The sequence below is a fragment of the Panthera uncia genome, chromosome B1, assembly GCF_023721935.1.
Source record: "Panthera uncia isolate 11264 chromosome B1, Puncia_PCG_1.0, whole genome shotgun sequence".
Lineage (NCBI taxonomy): Eukaryota > Metazoa > Chordata > Mammalia > Carnivora > Felidae > Panthera > Panthera uncia.
In genome coordinates this window covers 148455814-148478464 of record NC_064811.1, presented here as the reverse complement: position 1 = coordinate 148478464, position 22651 = coordinate 148455814, and the positions used below count along the sequence as shown (strand labels likewise).

Genomic DNA, 22651 nt, shown 5'->3' with positions numbered 1-22651 from the left:
GCCCTACTCTCTTGTCTTGAAGGAGCCCTACTCTCTTGTCTTGAAGGGGGCCTACTCTCTTGTCGTGAAGGAGCCTTACTCTCTTGTCTTGAAGGAGACTTACTCTCTTGTCTTGAAGGAGCCTTACTCTCTTGTCTTGAAGGAGCCTCACTCTCTTGTCGTGAAGGAGCCTTACTCTCTGGTTTTGGAGGAACATTTTGTTCTGGTTTTGCAGGTTGAGTAGGAACATTTAGCATCTGTTTTGAAGGAACCTTTTGCACTTGTTTTAAAGGAAACTTTTGTGTTTGTTTTGCACTTTCAGCTTCCTTTTCCTTTGATTTTTTCTTCATGCAAAGACAAATAAGACAACATAATAAGAGAAGCAACCAAAGAAGTGAGAATGCTAGCAAGTAACCCCTCTTTATTTTTTCTCTCTTCGGGGGTGGTCCACTATCAACACTACCTCCATTGCCCCGTTTTAGGCAGTTGGGTGGATCCCACAAATAGTTGCAATGGCAGTGATGTTTATTGTTGCAAATTCCCCTCAAGTTACAGAATTTAGGTGAACAACTACTATCCAAGCGAGATATATGGACACACTGCCTGTCAATGCAGAGATGTTCTGGGCCACACTCTGTGCCATCTTTCACTTCACCAATATCAGGTATGGGCATCCCAGGGTGGTAGTCAATACCCCAGCAGATGCCGTCATTGGAGTGAAATTGATGCACAGTATAATGTTCGTGCAGAGTGGGAATTTCTGTCACATTCTTACACTGAACTCTGCCACACAGGCTGTCTGAGATATTACATTTTATATATACACCGTTTTTGAGACCACAGTTACCAAAACGATCACCAAGAGTGTTTATTTTTTTGTAGCAACTCTGACTTGCACTCGTTGCCTCTTGGCCAAAAAGCTGCTTACACTGTTCATTGCGGTCATTACAGTTCTTCTCATAGCAATAGGCACTTTCGTTACAAGGAATTCCATCCTCCACATAGACATCATCTGGGCACATGTAGGATATGCCATCGCACCACTCTGGAAGATCACATTCATTGACCTGCTTTCTACATATTTTTCCTGATGGTAATAACTGGCAGTCCTTGCAACAAAGCCCAAAAGCACACGTAGACCCAAAGCTCAAAGTGCAGTTTGACAGACAGCAGGCATCTTTTGCACAACTCTGTAAAGGTCCACAGTCACACTCCTCTTCATCTTCAACAATACCATTCCCACAACGTGTCTGTGAAAATATGTCCTTTGTGTGTATAGTGTAGAACAAACATTTTACCTGGTGTATAGAATATCTCCAAAAATAAGAATAACTACAATTGCTAAATTTAGTTATTGGTGGGTTTGAAAAATGCATTATGCATTTAGGCACTGCACATGTACAAAAGTCAGTATCGTGAATCATACCCAAATTATGACCAATATGATGAGCCATTGCAATTGCAACAGTGCCCAAGGTTTTTTCTACATTAGTAACAATTGCACAATTAATGTGTGATTGACACAGTCCTTGAACGTAGCCTAAGCCACTCATTCCTCGTACTGTCTTATTTATAAAAAGATGTATAGTATCATGTGGTAGGCGGATATCAAGGTTTTCCTTTTTCCAAAGGCAAAAATATTTCAGAGATCTCCTTATATCATTTACTTCAATGTAGTTTTTTTCAGTCCAGAACTCCAAACCAAACAATAGCAATTTAAGACCCAAGATGTCATAAATGGAATCCACTATATTTACAATAGTATACAGGTCTTCATTAAACTTTGAAACGTTCTTATTTATATGAAGATATAAACTATGGTCCACCACCACTGCTATTTCAATAACAAACATATGGAGCCACCAGCCCATATAAGAACTTTGTTTCTGAGTAGAATTATTAATCTCTTGAGACTCCCATTGGGGTACAATTTTCTCTCGAATAAAGTCAGAGTTCATGATTGGGAATTGGGTCTCCTCACTCTCCATTTTATATACCAGATGTTCAAATTTAGTAGAAAAAGTCATGGGCTCAATTTCATAAGCAATGTCATTTATCTGTAACAATCCTCGAAAACCACCAAAACAGTAACTGAGGGCGACCAGGGATTCTGGGTCTCCCTCCACATAACCATGATAGTAGCAGTCATTCTGAACAAAAGGTTGGTCCTCAAGGAGAGCACCCTGGTCTGTATAGGTGAACACTGGGAGGTGTCTGGACAGCAAATGCTTCTTGACCTTTATATGGACAATGTGTCTCTTGCCCCCAAAATGCAGGCTGTAAGAGAGCCAGCCTGAAGGCTTCATGCCTCTGCCAGTGCCAGGTATCCTCAAAGGAATCACCACTTCTGGAGGACTATTATATTGGGGGTGCTCAGCCTGGGTGTGTCCACAAAAGAACAGACACACCCCAAACCAGTGTAGCAGAAATATGATCCTCATGTATAGCAGACCTTTAATCACAGTCATTATGAAACCACCATTATGGAAATATTGGTCCAGATGCTCTGGCTTCTTATCCTGAGCTGGTCAATATGAAGGGCTAATCATTTGGGATCTGTGTTCTGGCAGAGTTGAACCATTACAGTATCACCCCTATAAGTAAAACAAAAAGCAACATGTGGATGGAAGTGGTTATGCCTGGTGAAGAAAAAGAAAAAGGCATGCAATAAAAGTAATTAGTGTTTGCTCAAGGAATAACCCAGGAAACTTCCTAGAATTTGCTCTTAAGAATTAATCCAGCAAAAAGGGACTCAGGGTATATAGAAGAATGAAAACTGGCTACATATTTATAGTTATTAAACCTAGATGATGGGAAAATAAGGATTTATTGTACTATTCTATAAATATGCATATGCATGAACATTTCCAAAATTAATAGTTAAAACAGAAGGGTCTTAGGGTTAGGTGACCATATATTGCTGAGATTGTCTCAATTTACACATGTTAAATTGGCATAAATAGTAATACCTCTTTCTGTTTTTCAAACTCAACTGATTAGTTAAGAGACATTTTTTTTGGTAAAAAGCACTTATAATATTTTTTAATATTATGATATTTTAATATTAATTTAATATAAATATAATTTAATATTAATTTAATATTAATTTTAATATTTTTCATGGTGCTTACCACATACCTCCCTGAAGCAAAAAGGTTTATTTCTTTTTTCTTCCTTAAATTATTCTTACTAGGCTTATCAGACTAGAAATACTCAAGAGCATTATTTGTGCCTTTCACAAATGTTGGTATCTCCTATAATGCCTATCTTAATTCTTTACATAATAAAAAATGGTTGACTTGACTTTTATTGTTCTTTGGAATGTTACTCAATAGTGTTTATACTTTATTACATTTTTAATATAGAACATCATTCAAAAAAATTGGCCAATTTAATTTCTGCAACAAGGTCATATAAACTCAGTTTCTCTGCTTGTTCCCTCTAAATGTAACTAAATACCATGAAAACATTCAATGAGAGGGAGAAGGTGGGCCAACATGGCAGGGAAATAGAGGTATCTGTACTTCCCGCATCTCTCAAACAAAGAAGTACTCAAGCTAAAGGACTTTGAACCCCAGAAGTCTGGGAGGAAAAGAGACTGAGTCTTAAAAGGAGATACCGGGACATCCTTGATGGGATATAGGTGGGTGATTGTGAACTGGAGGAGATAAAACGGGCTGCATAGGCATCAAGGGGAAGGATCCCCTTTTGTGGAAAAACAAAGGGAAGAGAAAGAGTGGCTGGGGAAGCATAGGACTGTATCTGGACAAAAGATAAACCTTGGACTGGGACTGAGAGAGATCCCATAGTTAACTGTGGGGCTTTCTTTGGACTGGGGCCAGCTGCCCCATTTGCGCACCTGGGGAGGGGACCCAGGTTCTGTGGTAGGTCAGGGTGCAGGCTGCAGTAGGAGAAAGTGGTCCCCTCCCTGGAGTGCTGTGGGATAGAACAAAGCCTGCTGTGTCTGCCACCCCCAGGCTTGGCAGCTATGTCAGCGGTGCAGTCCACAGCTGGAAGTGCTCCCTGAAGTGCTGCGGCATAGGAAAAGCCAGCTGGGACCACATCTCAAGCTGCACAGAGAGGCACCTCCCCAGTGCGAGAGTGCACAGAGTGGGACTTTGAATTCTAACAAAGCACAGGGTCAGGGGAGTCAGTGAAGCCAGAAGGACTGCCCCCCTTTGCACCTGCAACACAGTAAGGACAATTTGAACGGAGTCCACCAGGTCATGGAGAATGGACTGGGTATCGCCATTTCCCCCCCTCCACCCCCACCACCACCAAGGCAGGACCTATAGTGGAGGTGGGACCAGCCTACAGCAAAGCACTCCCCTCCATGCCGGGTAACTGCATCTGCTGGAGCAGATAGATGCTGTGCAACCAGATGGCTCCATCATCCAGACCAGTGATGCTGCCTAGCCTGGATTAATTCCAGGACAATTTTTGTTATTTAGATGTATTCTCCCTTCTTCTCTCTTCCCTCCTCTAGCTGGTTACACTGGTTGTTGGTTTGTTTAAGCAGACATATTGAATCCATTCTCTTCATACATGTTCTACACCTCCTTCTGTGCGTTCCTTTCTCTCTCTCTGGAATAATCAAGCCGTATAGTTTCTCTGTCTGGGTACGTTTATCTTCGTCCCCGCCCCCTCCTTCTTTATTTTCCTTTCTCTCCTTGGTTTAAGCCATTTAGTCTCTCGGCCTGTCAATGTTTATTTTCTCTTTGTCCCTGCCCCTGTCATTTCTCTCTTTCTATGTGTTCTTCCATCAGCACCGCCTCTACTCTGTTCTTTACTTGTACTTGTTTCTGTTTTTTTGCTTTTGGATTGTTTTTGGTTGTGTGTGTGCTTTGTGTGTGTGTGTGTGTGTGTGTGTGTGTATCTGTTTACTTGTTTGTTTTATTTGTGTGTTTGCGTGTCTTTGTTTCGTGTTCATCTGTTTGTTTTCCTTTCTAGGGTTACTTCAAGGAAAAAAAATCAAAGCACACCTCGTGGTGGGTCCAAAACATCATTACGAGTAAAGAAATAAAATAACCAAAGACACAACAACAGAAAGAAAGTAACACTCTCCAAAAAACCCCTCCTAAAGGGCCAGGCCCTGGATAGTAGATGATCACCCTTTAATATAGCATTGCTCACAGATGCAGAGCACATAACAAGCTTTTAAAACTCATAATGGACAGAAAACCAGCCAAAATTATGAAATGGGAGAATTCCCTCAAAAGAAATTCCAGAAAGAAGTGACAGCTAAAGAAATGATCAAAGCAGATATAAGCAATATAATGGAACAAGAATTTAGAATAATAGTCATAAGATTAATCATTGGATTTGAAAAAGGCATAGAAGACAGCAGAAAATCTATTACTGCAGAGATCAAGGAACTAAAAAACAGTCATGATGAATTAAAAGATGCTATAAATGAAATGCAAAATAAAAGGGAGGCAGCCACAGTGTGGATTGAAGAGGCAGAGGGGCAAATAGGTGAATTAGAAGATAAAGTTATGGAAAAAGAGGAACCTGAGAAAAAGAGAGATAAAAAAAAAAATCCAGGATCCTGAGGGGAGAATTAGAAAACTAAGTGATGCAATCAAATGGAACAATATCCGTATCATAGGAATTCCAGAAGAAGAGAGAGAGAAAGGGGCTGAAGGTGTACTTGAACAAATCATAGCTGAGAACTTCCCTGATCTGGGGAAGGAAAAAGGCATTGATATCCAAGAGGCACAGAGAACTCCCTTCAGATGTAACTTGAATCGATCTTCTGCACGACATATCATAGTGAAACTGGCAAAATACAAGGATAAAGAGAAAATTCTGAAAGCAGCTAGGGAGAAACATTCTCTAACATATAAACAGACCGATAAGATTTGTGACCGATCTCTCTACTGAAACTTGGCAGGCCAGAAAGGAATGGCAGGAAATCTTCAATGTGATGAACAGAAAAAATATGCGCCCAAAATCCTTTATCCAGCAAGTCTGTCATTCAGAACAGAAGGAGAGATAAAGGTCTTCCCAAACAAACAAAAACTGAAGGAATTCGTCACCACTAAACCAGCCCTACAAGAGATCCTAAGGGAGATCCTGTGAGACAAACTACCAGAAACATCGCTACAAGCATGAAACCTACAGACATCACAATGACTCTAAACCCATAACTTCCTATAAATAACACTGAACGTAAATGGACTAAATGCGCCAATCAAAAGACATAGGGTATCAGAATGGATAAAAAACAAGACCAATCTATTTACTGTCTACAAGAGACCCATTTTAGACCTGAGGACACCTTCAGATTGAAAGTGAGGGGATGGAGAACTATTTATCACGCCACTGGAAGTCAAAAGAAAGCTGGAGTAGCCATACTTATATCAGACAAACTAGACTTTAAATTAAGGCTGTAACAAGAGATGAAGAAGGGCATTATATAATCATTACAGGGTCTATCCACGAGGAAGAGCTAACAATTATAAAGGTCTATGTACCGAATATGGGAGCCCCCAAATATATAAAATAATTGCTCACAAACATAAGCATCCTTATTGATCACAATATGGTAATTGCAGGGGACTTTAACACTCCACTTACAGCAATGGATAGATCATCTAGACACACGGTCAAAAAAGAAACAAGGGCCCCGAATGATACATTGGATCAGATGGACTTGACAGATATATTTAGAACTCTGCATCCCAAAGCAACAGAATATACTTTCTTCTCGAGTGCACATGCAACATTCTCCAAGATAGATCACATACTGGGTCACAAAACAGCCCTTCATAAGTATACAAGATTTGAGATCATACCATGCATACTTTCAGACCAGAATTCTATGAAGCTTGAAATCAGCCACAGGAAAAAGTCTGGAAAACCTCCAAAAGCATGGAGGTTAAAGAACACCCTACTAAAGAATGAATGGGTCAACCAGGCAATTAGAGAAGAAATTTAAAAATATACGGAAACAAATGAAAATGAAAATACAACAATCCAAATGCTTTGGGATGCAGCGAAGGCAGTCCTGAGAGGAAAATACATTGCAGTCCAGGCCTATCTCAAGAAACGAGAAAAATCCCAAATACAAAATCTAACAGCACACCTGAAGGAAATAGAAGCAGAACAGCAAAGACAGCCTAAATCCAGCAGAAGAACAGAAATAATAAAGATCAGAGCAGAAATAAACAATGTACAATCTAAAAAAACTGTAGAGCAGATCAATGAAACCAAGAGTTGGTGTTTTGAAAAAATAAACAAACTTGATAAACCTCTAGCCAGGCTTCTCAAAAAGAAAAGGGAGATGACCCAAATAGATAAAATCATGAATGAAAATGGAATTATTACAACCAATCCCTCAGAGATACAATCAATTAGCAGGGAATACTCTGAAAAACTATATGCCAACAAACTGTACAACCTGGAAGAAATGGACAAATTCCTAAGCACCCACACGCTTCCAAAACTCAATCAGGAGGAAATAGAAAGCTTGAACAGACCCATAACCAGCGAGGAAAATGAATCAGTTATCAAAAATCTCCCAACAAATAAGAGTCCAGGACCAGATGGCTTCCCAGGGGAGTTCTACCAGATGTTTAAAGCAGACATAATACCTATCCTTCTCAAGCTATTCCAAAAAATAGAAAGGGAAGGAAAACTTCCAGACTCCTTCTATGAAGCCAGTATTACTTTGATTCCTAAACCAGACAAAGACCCAGTAAAAAAGAGAACTACAGGCCAATATCCCTGATGAATATTGATGCAAAAATTCTCAATAAGATACTAGCAAATCGAATTCAACAGCATATAAAAAGAATTATTCACCATGATCAAGTGGGATTCATTCCTGGGCTGCAGGGCTGGTTCAACATTCACAAATCAATCAACGTGATACATCACATTAATAAAAGAAAAGATAAGAACCATATGATCCTGTCAATCTATGCAGAAAAAGCATTTGACAAAATTCAGCATCCTTTCTTAATAAAAACCCTCAAGAAAGTCAGGATAGAAGGAACATACTTAAACATCATAAAAGCCATTCATGAAAAGCCCACAGCTAACATCATCCTCAATGGGGAAAAACTGAGAGCTTTTTCCCTGATATCAGGAACACGACAGGGATGTCCACTGTGACTGCTGTTGTTTAGCATAGTGTTGGAAGTTCTAGCATCACCAATCAGACAACAAAAGGAAATCGAAGGCATCAAAATTGGCAAAGATGAAGTCAAGCTTTCATTTTTTGCAGATGACATGATACTATACGTGGAAAATCCGATAGACTCCAACGAAAGTCTGCTAGAACTGATACATGAATTCAGCAAAGTCACAGGATACAAAATTAATGTACAGAAATCAGTTTCATTCTTAAACACTAACAATGAAGCAACAGAAAGACAAATAAAGAAACTGATCCCATTCACAATTGCACCAAGAAGCATAAAATACCTAGGAATAAACCTAACCAAAGATGTAAAAGATCTGTATGCTGAAAACTATAGAAAGCTTATGAAGGAAATTGAAGAAGATTTAAAGAAATGGAAAAACATTCCGTGCTCATGGATTGGAAGAAAAAATATTGTTAAAATGTCAATACTACCCAAAGCTATCTACACATTCAATGCAATCCCAATCAAAATTGCACCAGCATTCTTCTCAAAACTAGAACAAGCAATCCTAAAATTTGTATGGAACCACAAAAGGCACTGAATAGCCAAAGTAATTTTGAAGAAGACCAAAGCGGGAGGCATCACAATCCCAGACTTTAGCCTCTACTACAAAGCTGTCATCATCAAGACAGCATGGTATTGGCACAAAAACAGACACATAGACCAATGGAATAGAATAGAAACCCCAGAACTAGACCCACAAACGTATGGCCAACTAATCTTTGACAAAGCAGGAAAGAACATCCAATGAAAAAAGACAGTCTCTTTAACAAATGGAGCTGGGAGAACTGGACAGCAACATGCAGAAGGTTGAAACTAGACCACTTTCTCACACCATTCACAAAAATAAACTCAAAAAGGATAAGGACCTGAATGTGAGACAGGAAACCATCAAAACCCTAGAGGAGAAAGTAGGAAAAGACCTCTCTGACCTCAGCCGTAGCAATCTCTTACTTGACACATCCCCAAAGGCAAGGGAATTAAAAGCAAAAATGAACTACTGGAACCTTCTGAAGATAAAAAGCTTCTGCACTGCAAAGGAAACAATCAACAAAACTGAAAGGCAACCAACGGAATGGGAAAAGATATTTGCACATGACCTATCGGACAAATGGCTAGTATCCAAAATCTATAAAGAGCTCACCAAACTCCACACCCGAAAAACAAATAACCCAGTGAAGAAATGGGCAGAAAACATGAATAGACACTTCTCTAAAGAAGACATCCGGATGGCCAACAGGCACAGGAAAAGATGCTCAACGTCGCTCCTCATCAGGAAAATACAAATCAAAACCACACTCAGATATCACCTCACGCCAGTCAGAGTGGCCAAAATGAACAAATCAGGAGACTATAGAGGATGGAGAGGATGTGGAGAAACAGGAACCCTCTTGCACTGTTGGTGTAATGCAAATTGGTGCAGCCACTCTGGAAAACAGTGTGAAGGTTCCTCAAAAAATTAAAAATAGACCTACCCTATGACCCAGCAATAGCACTGCTAGGAATTGACCCAAGGGATACAGGAGTACTGATGCATAGGGGCACTTGTACCCCAATGTTTATAGCAGCACTCTCAACAATAGCCAAATTATGGAAAGAGCCTAAATGTCCATCCACTGATGAATGGATAAAGAAATTGTGGTATATATACACAATGGAGTACTATGTGGCAATGAGAAAGAATGAAATATGGCCCTTTGTAGCAACATGGATGGAACTGGAGAGTGTGATGCTAAGTGAAATAAGCCATACAGAGAAAGACAGATACCATATGTTTTCACTCTTATGTGGATCCTGAGAAACTTAACAGAAAACCATGGGGGAGGGGAAGGAAAAAAAAAGAGGTTAGAGTGGGAGAGAGCCAAAGCATAAGAGACTGTTAAAAACTGAGAACAAACTGAGGGTTGATGGGGGGTGGGAGGGAGGGTAGGGTGGGTGATGGGTATTGAGGAGGGCACCTTTTGGGATGACCATTGGGTGTTGTATGGAAACCAATTTGGCAATAAATTTCATATATTGAAGGAAAAAAAAAAAGAAAGCAAAGGAGAAGAAGCAACAAAGCAGACAATGGATTAGTAATGAGAGAGTGTGTTTTCATGAAAACCAGGAAAAAAAAGTCTTCCATGTCAGGAAGATGAAGAGTGGACTGCCCCTTTGACATGATGGATTAGAAATTATGCAGTACCTTGATAAGAAGAGTTTTACCTTTTTGATAGGCACCCTAGGGCATGAAAGAAAGAAGAGAGCACAGGTGTAAAGATATCCCTTAGAGCAATTGTACTGTCAAGGTTATGAAAGACTATAGGAAGAGGAGTGTTTGTAGTAAAGGCTGTGATTTTAGATGTTGGAGACACAGCATAGCGTGTACAGAAAAGATTGATCCAGTAGAGAAAGGACAAATTATAATGTTGGACCAGGGAGCCAGTAAAGTGGAGAAGGGGATGAGGGGGTCAGAGTCATATACTCAAAGGAAAAAATCTTCGAAAAAAACTGGAGAGGATATTGGAGAAAACCAAACAGAATGATGTTTTAAAATGAAATATCAAACCAAATGAAATAAAATGTTTTTTGCTAGGGTGAAGAAATCCTCAGACCTTTTATTTATAGATTTATCTGTGGTACTATGAGAGATTTTCTTCTCTGTTGGATATTTCTTAGTAAATTCTGAAGCAAGGTTGTTACCTAACAGAACAATGAAGAGAATGTGGGAAGTTCAAAGAGGCTAAAAACATCATTTAGATACCACATTGGTGACTTATTTATCTCTTTCACCATAGCCTCTCTTGTATAGCAAGGTTTACATAAATCTTATTTAAGCAAATAAGTATAAACTTACTTAGATCTATAACCTTATCTCTCAAACTAATTTATATTACATGAAGTAAAAGATCATGATTTTTATTTCTCCCAGTTAAGGTATCCTTTTCCCAGAACCATTATGCCACACAAAATATCTTACAAATAACGACTGTCTAGAAATACATATGAATGCACTGAGTTGGGCTGAGTCACACCTAACATTTACATGTCTGTTTATTCTGTCAATTACTTAATTAGTTGTTATGAATTAAGAAGCTTGAGTTACTAAGCACAGTCTTATTATACTTGAGTAACTAATTTTATGCTGTGGACAAGAAATGATTGCATCAGAAAGTCTGATAATTGCCTATCTTCCCAGAAAATCATGGTATAAAGCCTAGAGGGTTATCTCAAAGCTAAGTGTAGAGCATGGAGAGGTTGCCTTGACTCTGTGATTCTTTAAGTCTGACCTGCATATCTATATCTATCTATATCTGTATCTATATCTATCTATATCTATATCTATATCTATATCTATATCTATATCTATATCTATATATGGAGATATATAATATACATTATATATAGATGTATAATAATATATAGATGTAATATATAAGAAAACCAATGCAATTACAAAAATTTCTTAGCATTAAAGATATGACAATAGTTTCTACACATCAATTGGAACATCTAGAATTAGAGGAACAGCAGAGAATCCCTTCTCTGACACTTGATGACTTTCAATTAAGGGCTGAAGAACCATCACTGTCCTAGTTATTAAAGAAATTAAAGTGACAAAAATATAATTCTTTTCAGACAGATGTACACTACTCTGCTGGGATTGAAGTATGTGTTAGTCTGCCAGGGCTGCCATATTAAAGTACTACAGACTGGGGGCTAAAACAATGGAAATTTATTTTCTCACAGTTCTGGAGGCTGGAAATCTGAGATCAAGGTATTGGCAGGGTTGATTCTGCTGAGGGGCATGAGGGAAGGTTCTGGATCATTTCTCTCCCAAGCTACCTTTAAGCTCTCTTCTGGCTGAATTTTCACATTACCTTCACTCTGTAAATGTCTGTGTCAAATTTCCCTTTCTTATAAGGATACCAGTCATATTGGATTAGGGCACACCTTAATGGCCTCTTTTCAAGGATCTTTAAGGATCCTTAAAGGATCTCCAAATATAGTCACATTATGACGTACTTGGAGTTTGGACCAACGTATGACTTTTTTAGTGGTGTAATTCATCCTACAATAGTATACTATCATGTTAAGAACAAGAATGTAAATTCTGAAGCAAAAAAGCTAATAAACAGATTGAGTTTATATGCAAATTAGCAAGTTATTTATTACCATTTAGTTATGTGTGTGTGTTTGTTTACACACATGTATAAATATGTTACTTGTACACATATAACATAAATTGATTTATACCATATAAAACACTTTTTTTCTTCAGCACGAGTACCATTTTCCTTCCCATATACAACATCTGGAGTAATTTCCATTGAAATAATTGGAAAATAATCAAAAGAATATGGATAAGAGAAAAATAAAATTTTTAAAATTATGATAATTCACTGATTATGCAATGAAAACAGGAAATATAAAGAAAAATGAGAAAACCCAAATTTAGAACTCCTCCCATGTAATTTGCCTGGAAAAAGCATACTTACTATATGGAAATAATTTAGCATAATGCAACAAGCATAGTGCAATTAAGCAAAAAAGGAAATAAAAGGCATTTAGATTGGAAAGAAGAAGTAAAACTTCTTGCGAATGGCATGATCCTGTATACCAAAAGTACTAGGAAACACACTAAAAACTTAAACTAAGTACAGAAATACCACAGGATACAAGATCAATATAAAAAAGTTAAATACATTTCTATGAGCAATGAACAATCAAAAATTGACATTAAGAACACAATTTGTGTAACAGCATAAAAAAATTTAAGTACTTAGAAACATTTAACAAAGACAGGAAAAAAAAAATCAAGATTTGTACACTAAAAATTACAAATCTTTCCTGAGTGAAGCAAAAGAAGATTTAAATAAAATAGATATTCTATGTTCATTGGCTAGTAGATTCACTACTATTAAGGTGGAAATCATTCTCAATTAATGTATAGAGTCACCTCAATCCCTTTCGAAATTTCATCAGGGATTTTTTTTAGATATTGAGTAATTCTAAAATTTACATGGAAAAACAAAACACCTGAAATAGTCAAAACAATTTGGAGAAAAAACAAGGTTGGAGGATTACCACTTCCTGATTCGAAAATATAAACCTGCAGCTATCAAAAAAGTGCGGTAAAGGTGTGAGGATAGACATGTAGATAAATAAAACAGAATTGAAGATGTAGAGATAAATATTAACCCTTATAATCCTTTTTTAGGGTTTTATTTTTAAGGGTTTATTTACTTTTGAGAAAGGGAGCACAGGAGGGGAGGGGCAGAGAGAGAGGAAGACAGAAGATATGAAGCAGGCTCTACCCTGACAACAGTGAGATCAATGCGGGCTTGTACTCAAGAACCATGAGATCCTGACTTGAGCTGAAGTGGGATGCTCAGCCAACTGAGTCACCCGGGTGCCCCTACCCCTATAGTCATTTAATCTTTGATTGGCAAGTAAAAGTTGCCAAGGCTATATATTCAGAAAATGATATTAGAACAATAGTACACATACAAAAAGGTGAATTTAAACCCTTACTGCACACTATATACAAAAGTTATCTTGAAAATGCATTTTAGGAGTTGATATTATTATTTAGGAGCTGATATTATTAAGTGGAGACATGGGTTGTTTCTGACTTCGGCTCCCCTCACAAGAAAACCAACTAGCAACTATCCAAAGACAAAACACCATTGCAAAAGTTTCAGAACCAAGGGCTGAGGCTGAAGCAACCCCTTAGAACACAGAGACCAAGAGAGACCACATTATAAAACAAAGAGCAGTGGCTATACTCTTACTAAATTACCTTGACCCTTGGCCAGCAATCCTTACCCTGGGCCAGCACATTTTCCAGAGAAGGCCCACTTGGGCCTACATTTTCTCTAGTAGGGATTAAGGAGTCCAAGGTGTACATCAAGCTCCACAAGCATTGCAGGGTAATTCCCAGGAAGCCACTTTTGTCTTACCTCATAAGGATCACTGGGGAAATCTGTGGGACTTGGTCACTGAGGATAAGATAGAAATAGAGAAGGGAGCAGGGATTACAGCAACCAGTACTAAGACCTTTGCAAAATACATTCATCTAGGCAACTCCACTTGAGCAGAGATGCCGGTTAGCATCTCATCCCATCTGTAGAGCCAAGCCAGTGACTGTATCTAGCCAGAGAGCTCAGTGTGCAATTTTACCTGGTTTGATTCATCAGATATGCCAGATATGGATCTTGTGCTATGGCCCCACGCAGGCAGTAAAATACATTTCAAGTTCCACCTACTGCTGGAGAGAGCCCCAACTCCACCGACCAAAAAACTTAACCAGAGAATCCAGGCAACTGTGTAGTTCATTCTACAGCTACACTTGTGGCAGCACCCAAAGAGAGAACTCAATCAGTAGTTCTGTTCATCTGTAGGGCCAAGCTGGTAGCCCCATCTAAACAAGGATCTTTGGGCAGTTCCCATTCACATCCCCAGCAAATGAGCTGTAGTGGCCACAGAGCCCATCCTACGGCCTTGCACAGAGAAGCAAATTTGAAGTCTAGCCTGACTGCTTAATATAACTTCCAGTCTCACCTGACCAGAAAGTATGACCAGAAATTCTGGGGTAGCCACAGAGCCAATCCTATAGTCACACTTGGAAAGAGAAACAAACCAGCAGTACCCTGCCTGAAAACAAAACCCAGTTGCCATGCCCATCCAACTATGGAGCCCAGCCAGCAACAGCCCCCCGGGCTCAGAGAATGGGCAATAACCTCACCCAAACGAAAACTACAATAGCCAGCCTTGGCTGCCCAAGGACATGATCTGCTGATGCATATAGAGTCCCAAGCTAAAGTGACTGGTGAAGGATTATCCCTGCCAAAGCAAATCTGTGAAGTCTAGAGGAAGAGATTGCTTACTCAAGTGTGAAGATACAAGTGCAAGGAATTAACTCATGAAGAATCAGATAAACGTGACATCAACAAAGAAAACTAATAAATCTCCAAAAACTGGTCATCTCCTGAAACACAGATCCATGAACTATCTGACAAATGATAAAGGGTGTTCTTCAAGTGGAAATAAAAAGATGTTAATTTTTCTTACAAAAATATAGGAATGTGTAAAAGTCACTGGTGATATATATGTAGTCTAAGACATAAACTCTAATATTGTAATGATGGTACATAAATAACTTACAAATCTATATTTAAAGTTTTTTTTAATATTTTTTCTTTTCCTGCCTTTTATTTATTTATGTAATTTATTTATTTTTTTTTTTAAATATAATTTATTGTCAAGTTAGCTAACATAAAATTTATACACTGTGCTCTTGGCTTTGGGGGTAGATTCCCATGATTCATTACTCATGTACAACACCCAATGCTCATCTGAACAAGTGCCCTCCTCAATGCCTATTACCCATTTTCCCCTCTCCCCCGCAACCCCCACCAACTCTCAGTTTGTTCTCTGTATTTCAGAGTCTTTTATGGTTTGCCTCCCTCTCTGTTTGAAACTATTTTTCCCCTTCTCTTTCCCCATGGTCTTCTGTTAAGTTTCTCAAGTTCCACATGTGAGTGAAAGCATATGATATCTGTCTTTCTCTGACTGACTTATTTCACTTAGCATAATATCCTCCAGTTCCATCCACACTGCAGCAAATGGCAAGATTTTATTCTTTCTCATTGCCAAGTAGTATTCCATTGTATATGTAAACCACATCTTCTTTATCCATTCATCATTGATGGACATTTGGGCTCTTTCCATACTTTGGTTATTGTTGAAAGCACTACTATAAACATTGGGATACATGTTTATATGAATTAGCACTACTGTATACTTTGTATAAATTGCTAGTAGTGATATTTCTGGGTTGTAGGGTAATTATATTGTTAATTTTTTGAGGAAACTCCACCCTGCTTTTTAGAGCAACTGCACCAAATTGTATTCCCACCAACAGTGCAAGAGGGTTCCTGTTTCTCCACATCCTTGCCAACGTCTGTTGCTTCCTGAGTTATTGATTTTAGCAACTCTGACAGGCAAGAGGTGTTATCTCAATGTGGTTTTGATTTGTGTTTCCCTGATGGTGAGCATCTGGATGTCTTCTTTGGAAAAGTGTCTTTTCATGTCTTCTGCCCATTTCTTCACTGGATTATTTGTTTTTCAGGTGTTGAGTTTGGTAAGTTCTTTATAGATTTTGGATATTAACCCTTTATCAGATATGTCATTGCAAATATTTTCTCCCATTCTGTAGGTTGTCTTTTAGTTTTGTTGATTGTTTCCTTGCAGTGGAAGCTTTTTATCTTGATGAGGTCCCAACAGTTCATTTTTGCTTTTATTTCCCTTGCCTTCAGAGATGTGTGGAGTAAGAAATTACTGCGGCTAAGGTCAAAGTGGTTGTTACCTGTTTTCTCCTCTAGGGTTTTGATGGTTTCATGTCTCACATTTAGGTCCTTCATCCATTTTGAGTTTATTTTTGTGTATGGTGTAAGAAAGTGGTCCAGTTTCATTCTTCTGCATGTTGCTGTCCGGTTCTCCTAGCACCATTTGCTAAAGAGACTGTCTTTTCTCCATTGGATACTCTTTCCTGCTTTGTCAAAGATTAGTTGGTCATACATTTGTGGGTCCAATTCTGGGTTCTCTACTCTATTCCATTGGCCTTTGTGTCTGTTTTTGTGCCAATACCATACTATCTTGATGATTACAGCTTTGTAGTAGAGGCTAACATCCAGGATTGTGATGCCTCTTGCTTTGGTTTTCTTTTCCAACACTACTTTGGCTGTTCAGGGTCTTTTGTGGCTCTATACAAATTTTAGGATTGTTTGTTCTAGCTTTGAGAAGAATGCTGGTACAATTTTGATTGGGTTTGCATTGAATGCGTAGATTGCTTTGGGTAGTATTGACATTTTAACAATATTTGTTCTTCCAATCCATGAGCATGGAAGGTTTTTCCATTTATTTGGGTCTTCTTCAATTTCTTTTATAAGTTTTCTATAGTTTTCAGCATATAGATATTTTATATGTTTATATACATTGATTTTGTATCCTGCAGCTTTGCTGAATTCTTGTATCAGTTCTAGCAGCTTTTTGGTGGAGTCTTTCAGGTTTTCCATGTAGAGTATCATATCCTCTGTACAAAGTGGAAGTTTGACTTCTTTGCCAATTTTGATGCCTTTATTTCATTTTGTTTTCTGATTGCTAAGGCTAGGACTTCCAACACTATCTTAAACAACAGTGGTGAGAGTGGACATCCCTGTCATATTCCTGATCTCAGGGGGAAAGCTCTCAGGTTTTCCTCATAGAGGATGATATTAGCTATGGGCTTTTCATACATGGCTTTTGTGGTGTTAAGGTATGTTTCTTCTATCCTGACATTCTTGAGGGTTTTTATTAAGAAAAGATGCTATATTTTGTCAAATGCTTTTTCTGCATTTATTGACAGGATTATATGGTTCTTATCCTTTATTTTATTTATGTGATGTATCACACTGATTGATTTGCAAATATTGAACCCGTCCTACAGCCCAGGAGTGAATTCCACTTGATCATGGCGGATAATTCTTTTTATATGCTGTTCAATTTAATTTGCTGGTATCTTGTTGAGAATTTTTGCATCCATGTTCATCAAGGATATTGGCCTGTGAGTCTCCTTTTATATGGGATCTCTGTCTGGTTTGGGAATCAAGGTAATGCTGGCTTCACAGAGTGAGTCCAGAAGCTTTCCTTCCATTTCTATTTTTTGGAACAGATTGAGAAGGATAGGTATTAACTCTGCTTTAAATATCTGGTAGAATTCCATTGGGAAGCCATCTGGCCCAGGACTCTTATTTGTTGGGAGATTTTTGATAATTGATTCAGTTTATTTACTGGTTATGAGTCTGTTCAAATTTTCTGATTCTTCCCATTTGAGCTTTGGTAGTATGTGCATGTCTAGGAATTTGTCCATTTCTTCCAGGTTGTCCAGTTTGTTGGCATATAATTTTTCATAGGATTCTCTAATAATTGTTTGTATTTCTGTGGTGTTTATTGTGATCTCTCCTCTTTCACTCATGATTTCACCCACTTGGATTCTCTCTCTTTTCGTTTTGAGAAGTTTGGCTAAGGGTTTATCCATTTTATTTATTTATTTTTAAACAAATTTTTAGATTCATTGATCTGTTCTACTCTTTTTAAAAAATTATATAATGTTTATTTCTTCTCTAACCTTTATTATCTCTCTTTTTCTCCTGGCTTTGTGGTTTCTTTGATGTTCTGCTTCTAGTTTCTTTAAGTGTGCTTTTAGATTTAATATTTGGGATTTTTCTTGTTTCTTGAGATAGGCCTGGATTTGTTGTGTTTTCATTTTCATTTACTTCCATATATTTTTAAATTTCTTCTTAAATGTCTGGTTGGCCCATTCATTCTTTTAACCTCCACGCATTTGGAGGCTTTCTAAGTTTTTTCTTGTCGTTGATTTCAAGTTTCTGAAACTGTGATCTGAAAGTGTGCATGGTAAGATATCAATTCTGTTATATATATTGAGGGCTGTTTTGTGACCCAGTATGTGATCTATCATGAAAAATGTTCCATGTGTACTCGAGAAGAATGTGTATTCTGCTGCTTTTGGATGAAAAGTTCTGAATGTATCTGTCAAGTCTATCTGGTCCAGTGTATCATTCAAGGTCATGGTTTCTTTATTGATGTTCTACCTAGATATGTCCATTGTTGTAAATGGAGTATTAAAGTCCCCTGCAATTACTGTATTGTTATCAATAGATTGCTTATGTTTGTGATTAATTGATTTACATACTTGGGTGTTCTCAAGTTGGGGGAATAAACATTTACAAATGTTAGATCTTGATGGATAGACCCTGTAATTATGATATAATGCCCTTCTTCATCTCTTGTTACAGCCTTTAGTTTAAAATCTAGTTTGTCTGGTATAAGTATGGCTACTCCAGCTTTATTTTGACTTCCTGTAGCATGATAGATGGCTCTGCCTCCCCTCACTTTCAATCTGAAGGTGTCCTTAGGTCTAAAATGGGTCTCTGGTAGACAGCATATAGATGAATCTTTTTTTTTTTTTTTTATCCATTCTGATACTCTATGCCTTTTGATTAGGGCATTTAGTCCATTTACATTTAGAGTTATTACTGAAAGATATGGATTCAGGGTCCTTGTGTTATCTGTAGGTTTCATGCTTGTGGTGATGTCTCTAGTCCTTTGTAGTCTTTGCAGTATTTCACTCACAGAGACCCCTTAGACTCTCTTGCAGGGCTGATTTAGTGGTCATGAACACTTTCAGTTTTTGTTTGTCTGGGGAAGCTTCTATCTCTCCTTCTATTCTGAATGACAGCCTTGCTGGATAAAGGATTCTTGCTGTCTATTTTTCCCATTCAGCATATTGATTATTTCCTGCCACTCCTTTCTGGCCTGACAAGTTTCAGTGGACAGGTCTGCCACTACCCTTATGTATCTAACCTTGTAGGTTAAGACTAATTTTTCCGGGGCGCCTGGGTGGCTCAGTCGGTTGAGCATCCGACTTTGGCTCAGGTCATGATCTCACAGCTTGTGAGTTCGAGCCCCACGTCGGGCTCTGTGCTGACAGCTCAGAGCCTGGAGCCTGCTTCTGCTTCTGTGTCTCCCTCTCTCTCTGCCCCTAACCCACTCACATTCTGTCTCTGTCTCTCTCAAAAATAAATAAACATTAAAAAAATTTTTTTAATAAATAAATTTAAAAAAAGACTAATTTTTCCCTAGCTGCTTTCAGAATTCTCTTGTTATGTTTGTATTTTGCCAGTTTCACTAAGATATGCCATGGTGAAGACCTATTCTTGTTAAATCTTAAGGGAATTCTCTGTGCCTTCTGAATTTAGATGTCTACTTCCTTTCCCAGATTAGGGAGGTTCTCAGCTATAATTTTTCAAGTAAACCCTCTTCCCCTTTCTCTCTCTCTCTTCTTCTTCTGGAACTCCTTGATACAGATATTATTATGTCTCACAGAATCACTTAGTTCTCTAATTCTTCCCTCATGGTCTAGTATTTTCTTATCTCTCCTTTTCTTGGCTTCATAATTGTCCATAATCCTATCATCTATTTCACTTATCCTCTGTTCTGTTTCCTCCATCCTTGCTGTCAGTGCAACTAGTTTATTTTCTGCCTCATTTACAGCATTTCTTATTCATGGTGACTATTTCTTAGTTCCTTGATCTCTGCAGCAATAGATTCCCTGCTATCTTCTATGCTTTTTTCAAACCCAGCTATTAATCTTATGACTATTATTCTAAATTCTTGATCAGATATATTGTTCATATCTATTTTGAGCAACTCTCTAGCTGTCATTTCTTCTTTGAACTTCTTTTGAGAAGAATTCTTCTGTTTCATCATTTTTGGCTAGTTTTCTGTCCTGTATGTATTTTATTGTTTTGTTATCAGTCCTGCTCCTGTGAGTACTACTATAGTAAAAAGGGGTAATACTCAGTTTAGGGCCTGGCCCTTCAAAAGGTGTTTTTGGAGTCCATTGAGTGCTCTCTATTGTTGTTGCTTTATCTCCTTACTTGTAGTGGTGGTTTGGACCTTCCATCAGGTGTGCTTTGATTTGTTCATCAAAGTAACCCTGGAAAAAATTTTTAAAAGGGGTGGTGGTGGAAGAAGTCTTATCTCATACAAAGAGAGAAATGATAGGGGCAAGGGAAAGGAAGAGAAAAAAAAATTTGACCAGGCAGAGAATCAGAGAAACTATATAGCTTAATCCAGAGAGAAAGAGAGGGGAAAAAAAAGAAGGAGATACAGAAAAGGTGTAAAAAGAATAGATTAAAAATGTCTGTGGCCTGTCAACTTATTCCTGTGGGTCCCTGGAGATGTTTCTGTTACTCTGTAACCCAGATTCCTGGAATTCTGTCTTCTGGTCTCAGTACTACTGTGTTTGAGGAATGAGGGAACTTCAAGTCCCCCTACTTCTCCACGGTGTTGACTCTTTGATCTAAAAATTGTTAATATTAAAAGTAAACATAACAACAATACTTTGTTGCTCAATCTATAATATAAATAAAATGTAAAATGTAGCATCAATAACCTAACATATGAAGGGGTAGTGCAGACATGAAAGTATAAAGTTTCTGTATGCTATTAAAGTTATTATATGCTTAAAATAGAATGTTATAGTCTACAGCCATACCACCCTGAACATGCCTGATCTGGTCTAAAATAGAATGTTACAAGTATATTTTATGTAAGCCTCATGGTAACCACAAAGGAAACACCTGCAGATACACAAAAAGATTATGATAAAGGAGTAAAATCATACCACTAGAAAATGTTATCAAATCACAAAGGAAGAGAGCAAGAAAGAAGGCAAGAAACAAAGGATCTACAAAACAGAAGACAATAAAATGGCAACAGTAAATCTTTACTTATCAATAATTGCTTTAGTATAAATGGATTAAGTTCCTAATTAAGAAATAGAATAGCTGAAGTTATTTTTTAAAAAAAGATTCAATGGTATGCTGCATACAAAAGACCTTCTTTAGCTTTAAGGACACACATGCACAGAGTGGAGGAATGGAAAAATATATTTCAAGCAATGGTAACCAAAAGAAAGCAGGGATGGTTATGCTTATATCAGAAGAAATGGACCTTAAGTTAAAATTGATAAAAACAGACAAAAAAATTATTATATAATGATAAAGAGGTTTCCATTAAAAAGATAAGGAGAGAAGATTCAAGTAAATAAAATCAGAAATAAAAGAAGAGACAATATCACTGATACCACAGAAATACTAAGGATCTTTAAAAATCACCATGAATAACTCTACACCCACAATTATATAACCTAGAAGAAATAGATATATTTGTAGAAACATACAATCTACCAACACTGAATTATGAAGAAATAGAAAATCTGAGCAGACCATTAAATAAGGATAATACCTAATTACTAAAGCAATAATCAAAAACCTTCCAACCAAATAATATCCCAGGGCCAGATGTTTTCACTGGTGAATTCTAGCAAACATGTGTAGAATTAATACTAATCCTTCTCAAACTATTAGAAAAGTTGAAAACCAGGGAATAGTCCCCAAACTGTTTTACTAGGCCAAACTTGATATCAAGGTCTGGTGGGACACTACAAGAAAAGAAAACTCTAGGCCAATATCCCTGAAGTACATAGTTGCAAAAAGTTTCAAAAAGATACTAGCAAATTGAATTAAACATCACATTGAAAATATACACCATGATCACAGTGTGTTCATCCCTGGGGAGCAAGTATGGTTCAACAAATGCAAATCAATATATGTGTAACATCACATTCATAAAATGAAAGAGAAAAGTGACACAATCCTCTCATGATGCAGAAAAATAATTTAAGAAAATTCAAGAATGATTCATAATAAAAGCTGTCAATAAACTGGGTGTGAATGAGCATAAATCAATATAAAAGCCATAAGGTTTGGGATTTCACCAGTATTAAATCCTTGTGAGTCCATAAATCAAAAAATGTGTAGTTGGATTTTAATTAAAGGGACTAATGCTTATGTAGAAACTATATCCTTACAAAATTGTCTCTGCTATTACAAAAGACTCACGATAACCATAGA

At 37.6% G+C, this 22651-nt stretch overlaps 1 protein-coding gene across 5 annotated transcripts in view; it reads right to left on the bottom strand.

The window, feature by feature from the left end:
* ADAM29 (ADAM metallopeptidase domain 29) overlaps nt 1-22651 on the bottom strand; it is a 76365-nt gene that overhangs the window by 277 nt on the left and 53437 nt on the right. For 3 of the 5 annotated variants that reach the window (XM_049631352.1, XM_049631354.1, XM_049631353.1), the window contains one exon: nt 100-2573. In XM_049631352.1, the coding sequence (XP_049487309.1) occupies nt 100-2447 (2348 nt within the window). In that variant the 5' untranslated portion in view covers nt 2448-2573. Of the gene's footprint in view, nt 2574-22651 lie in introns of all 5 variants that reach the window. The other 2 variants (XM_049631356.1, XM_049631355.1) reach the window with 2 other exon arrangements.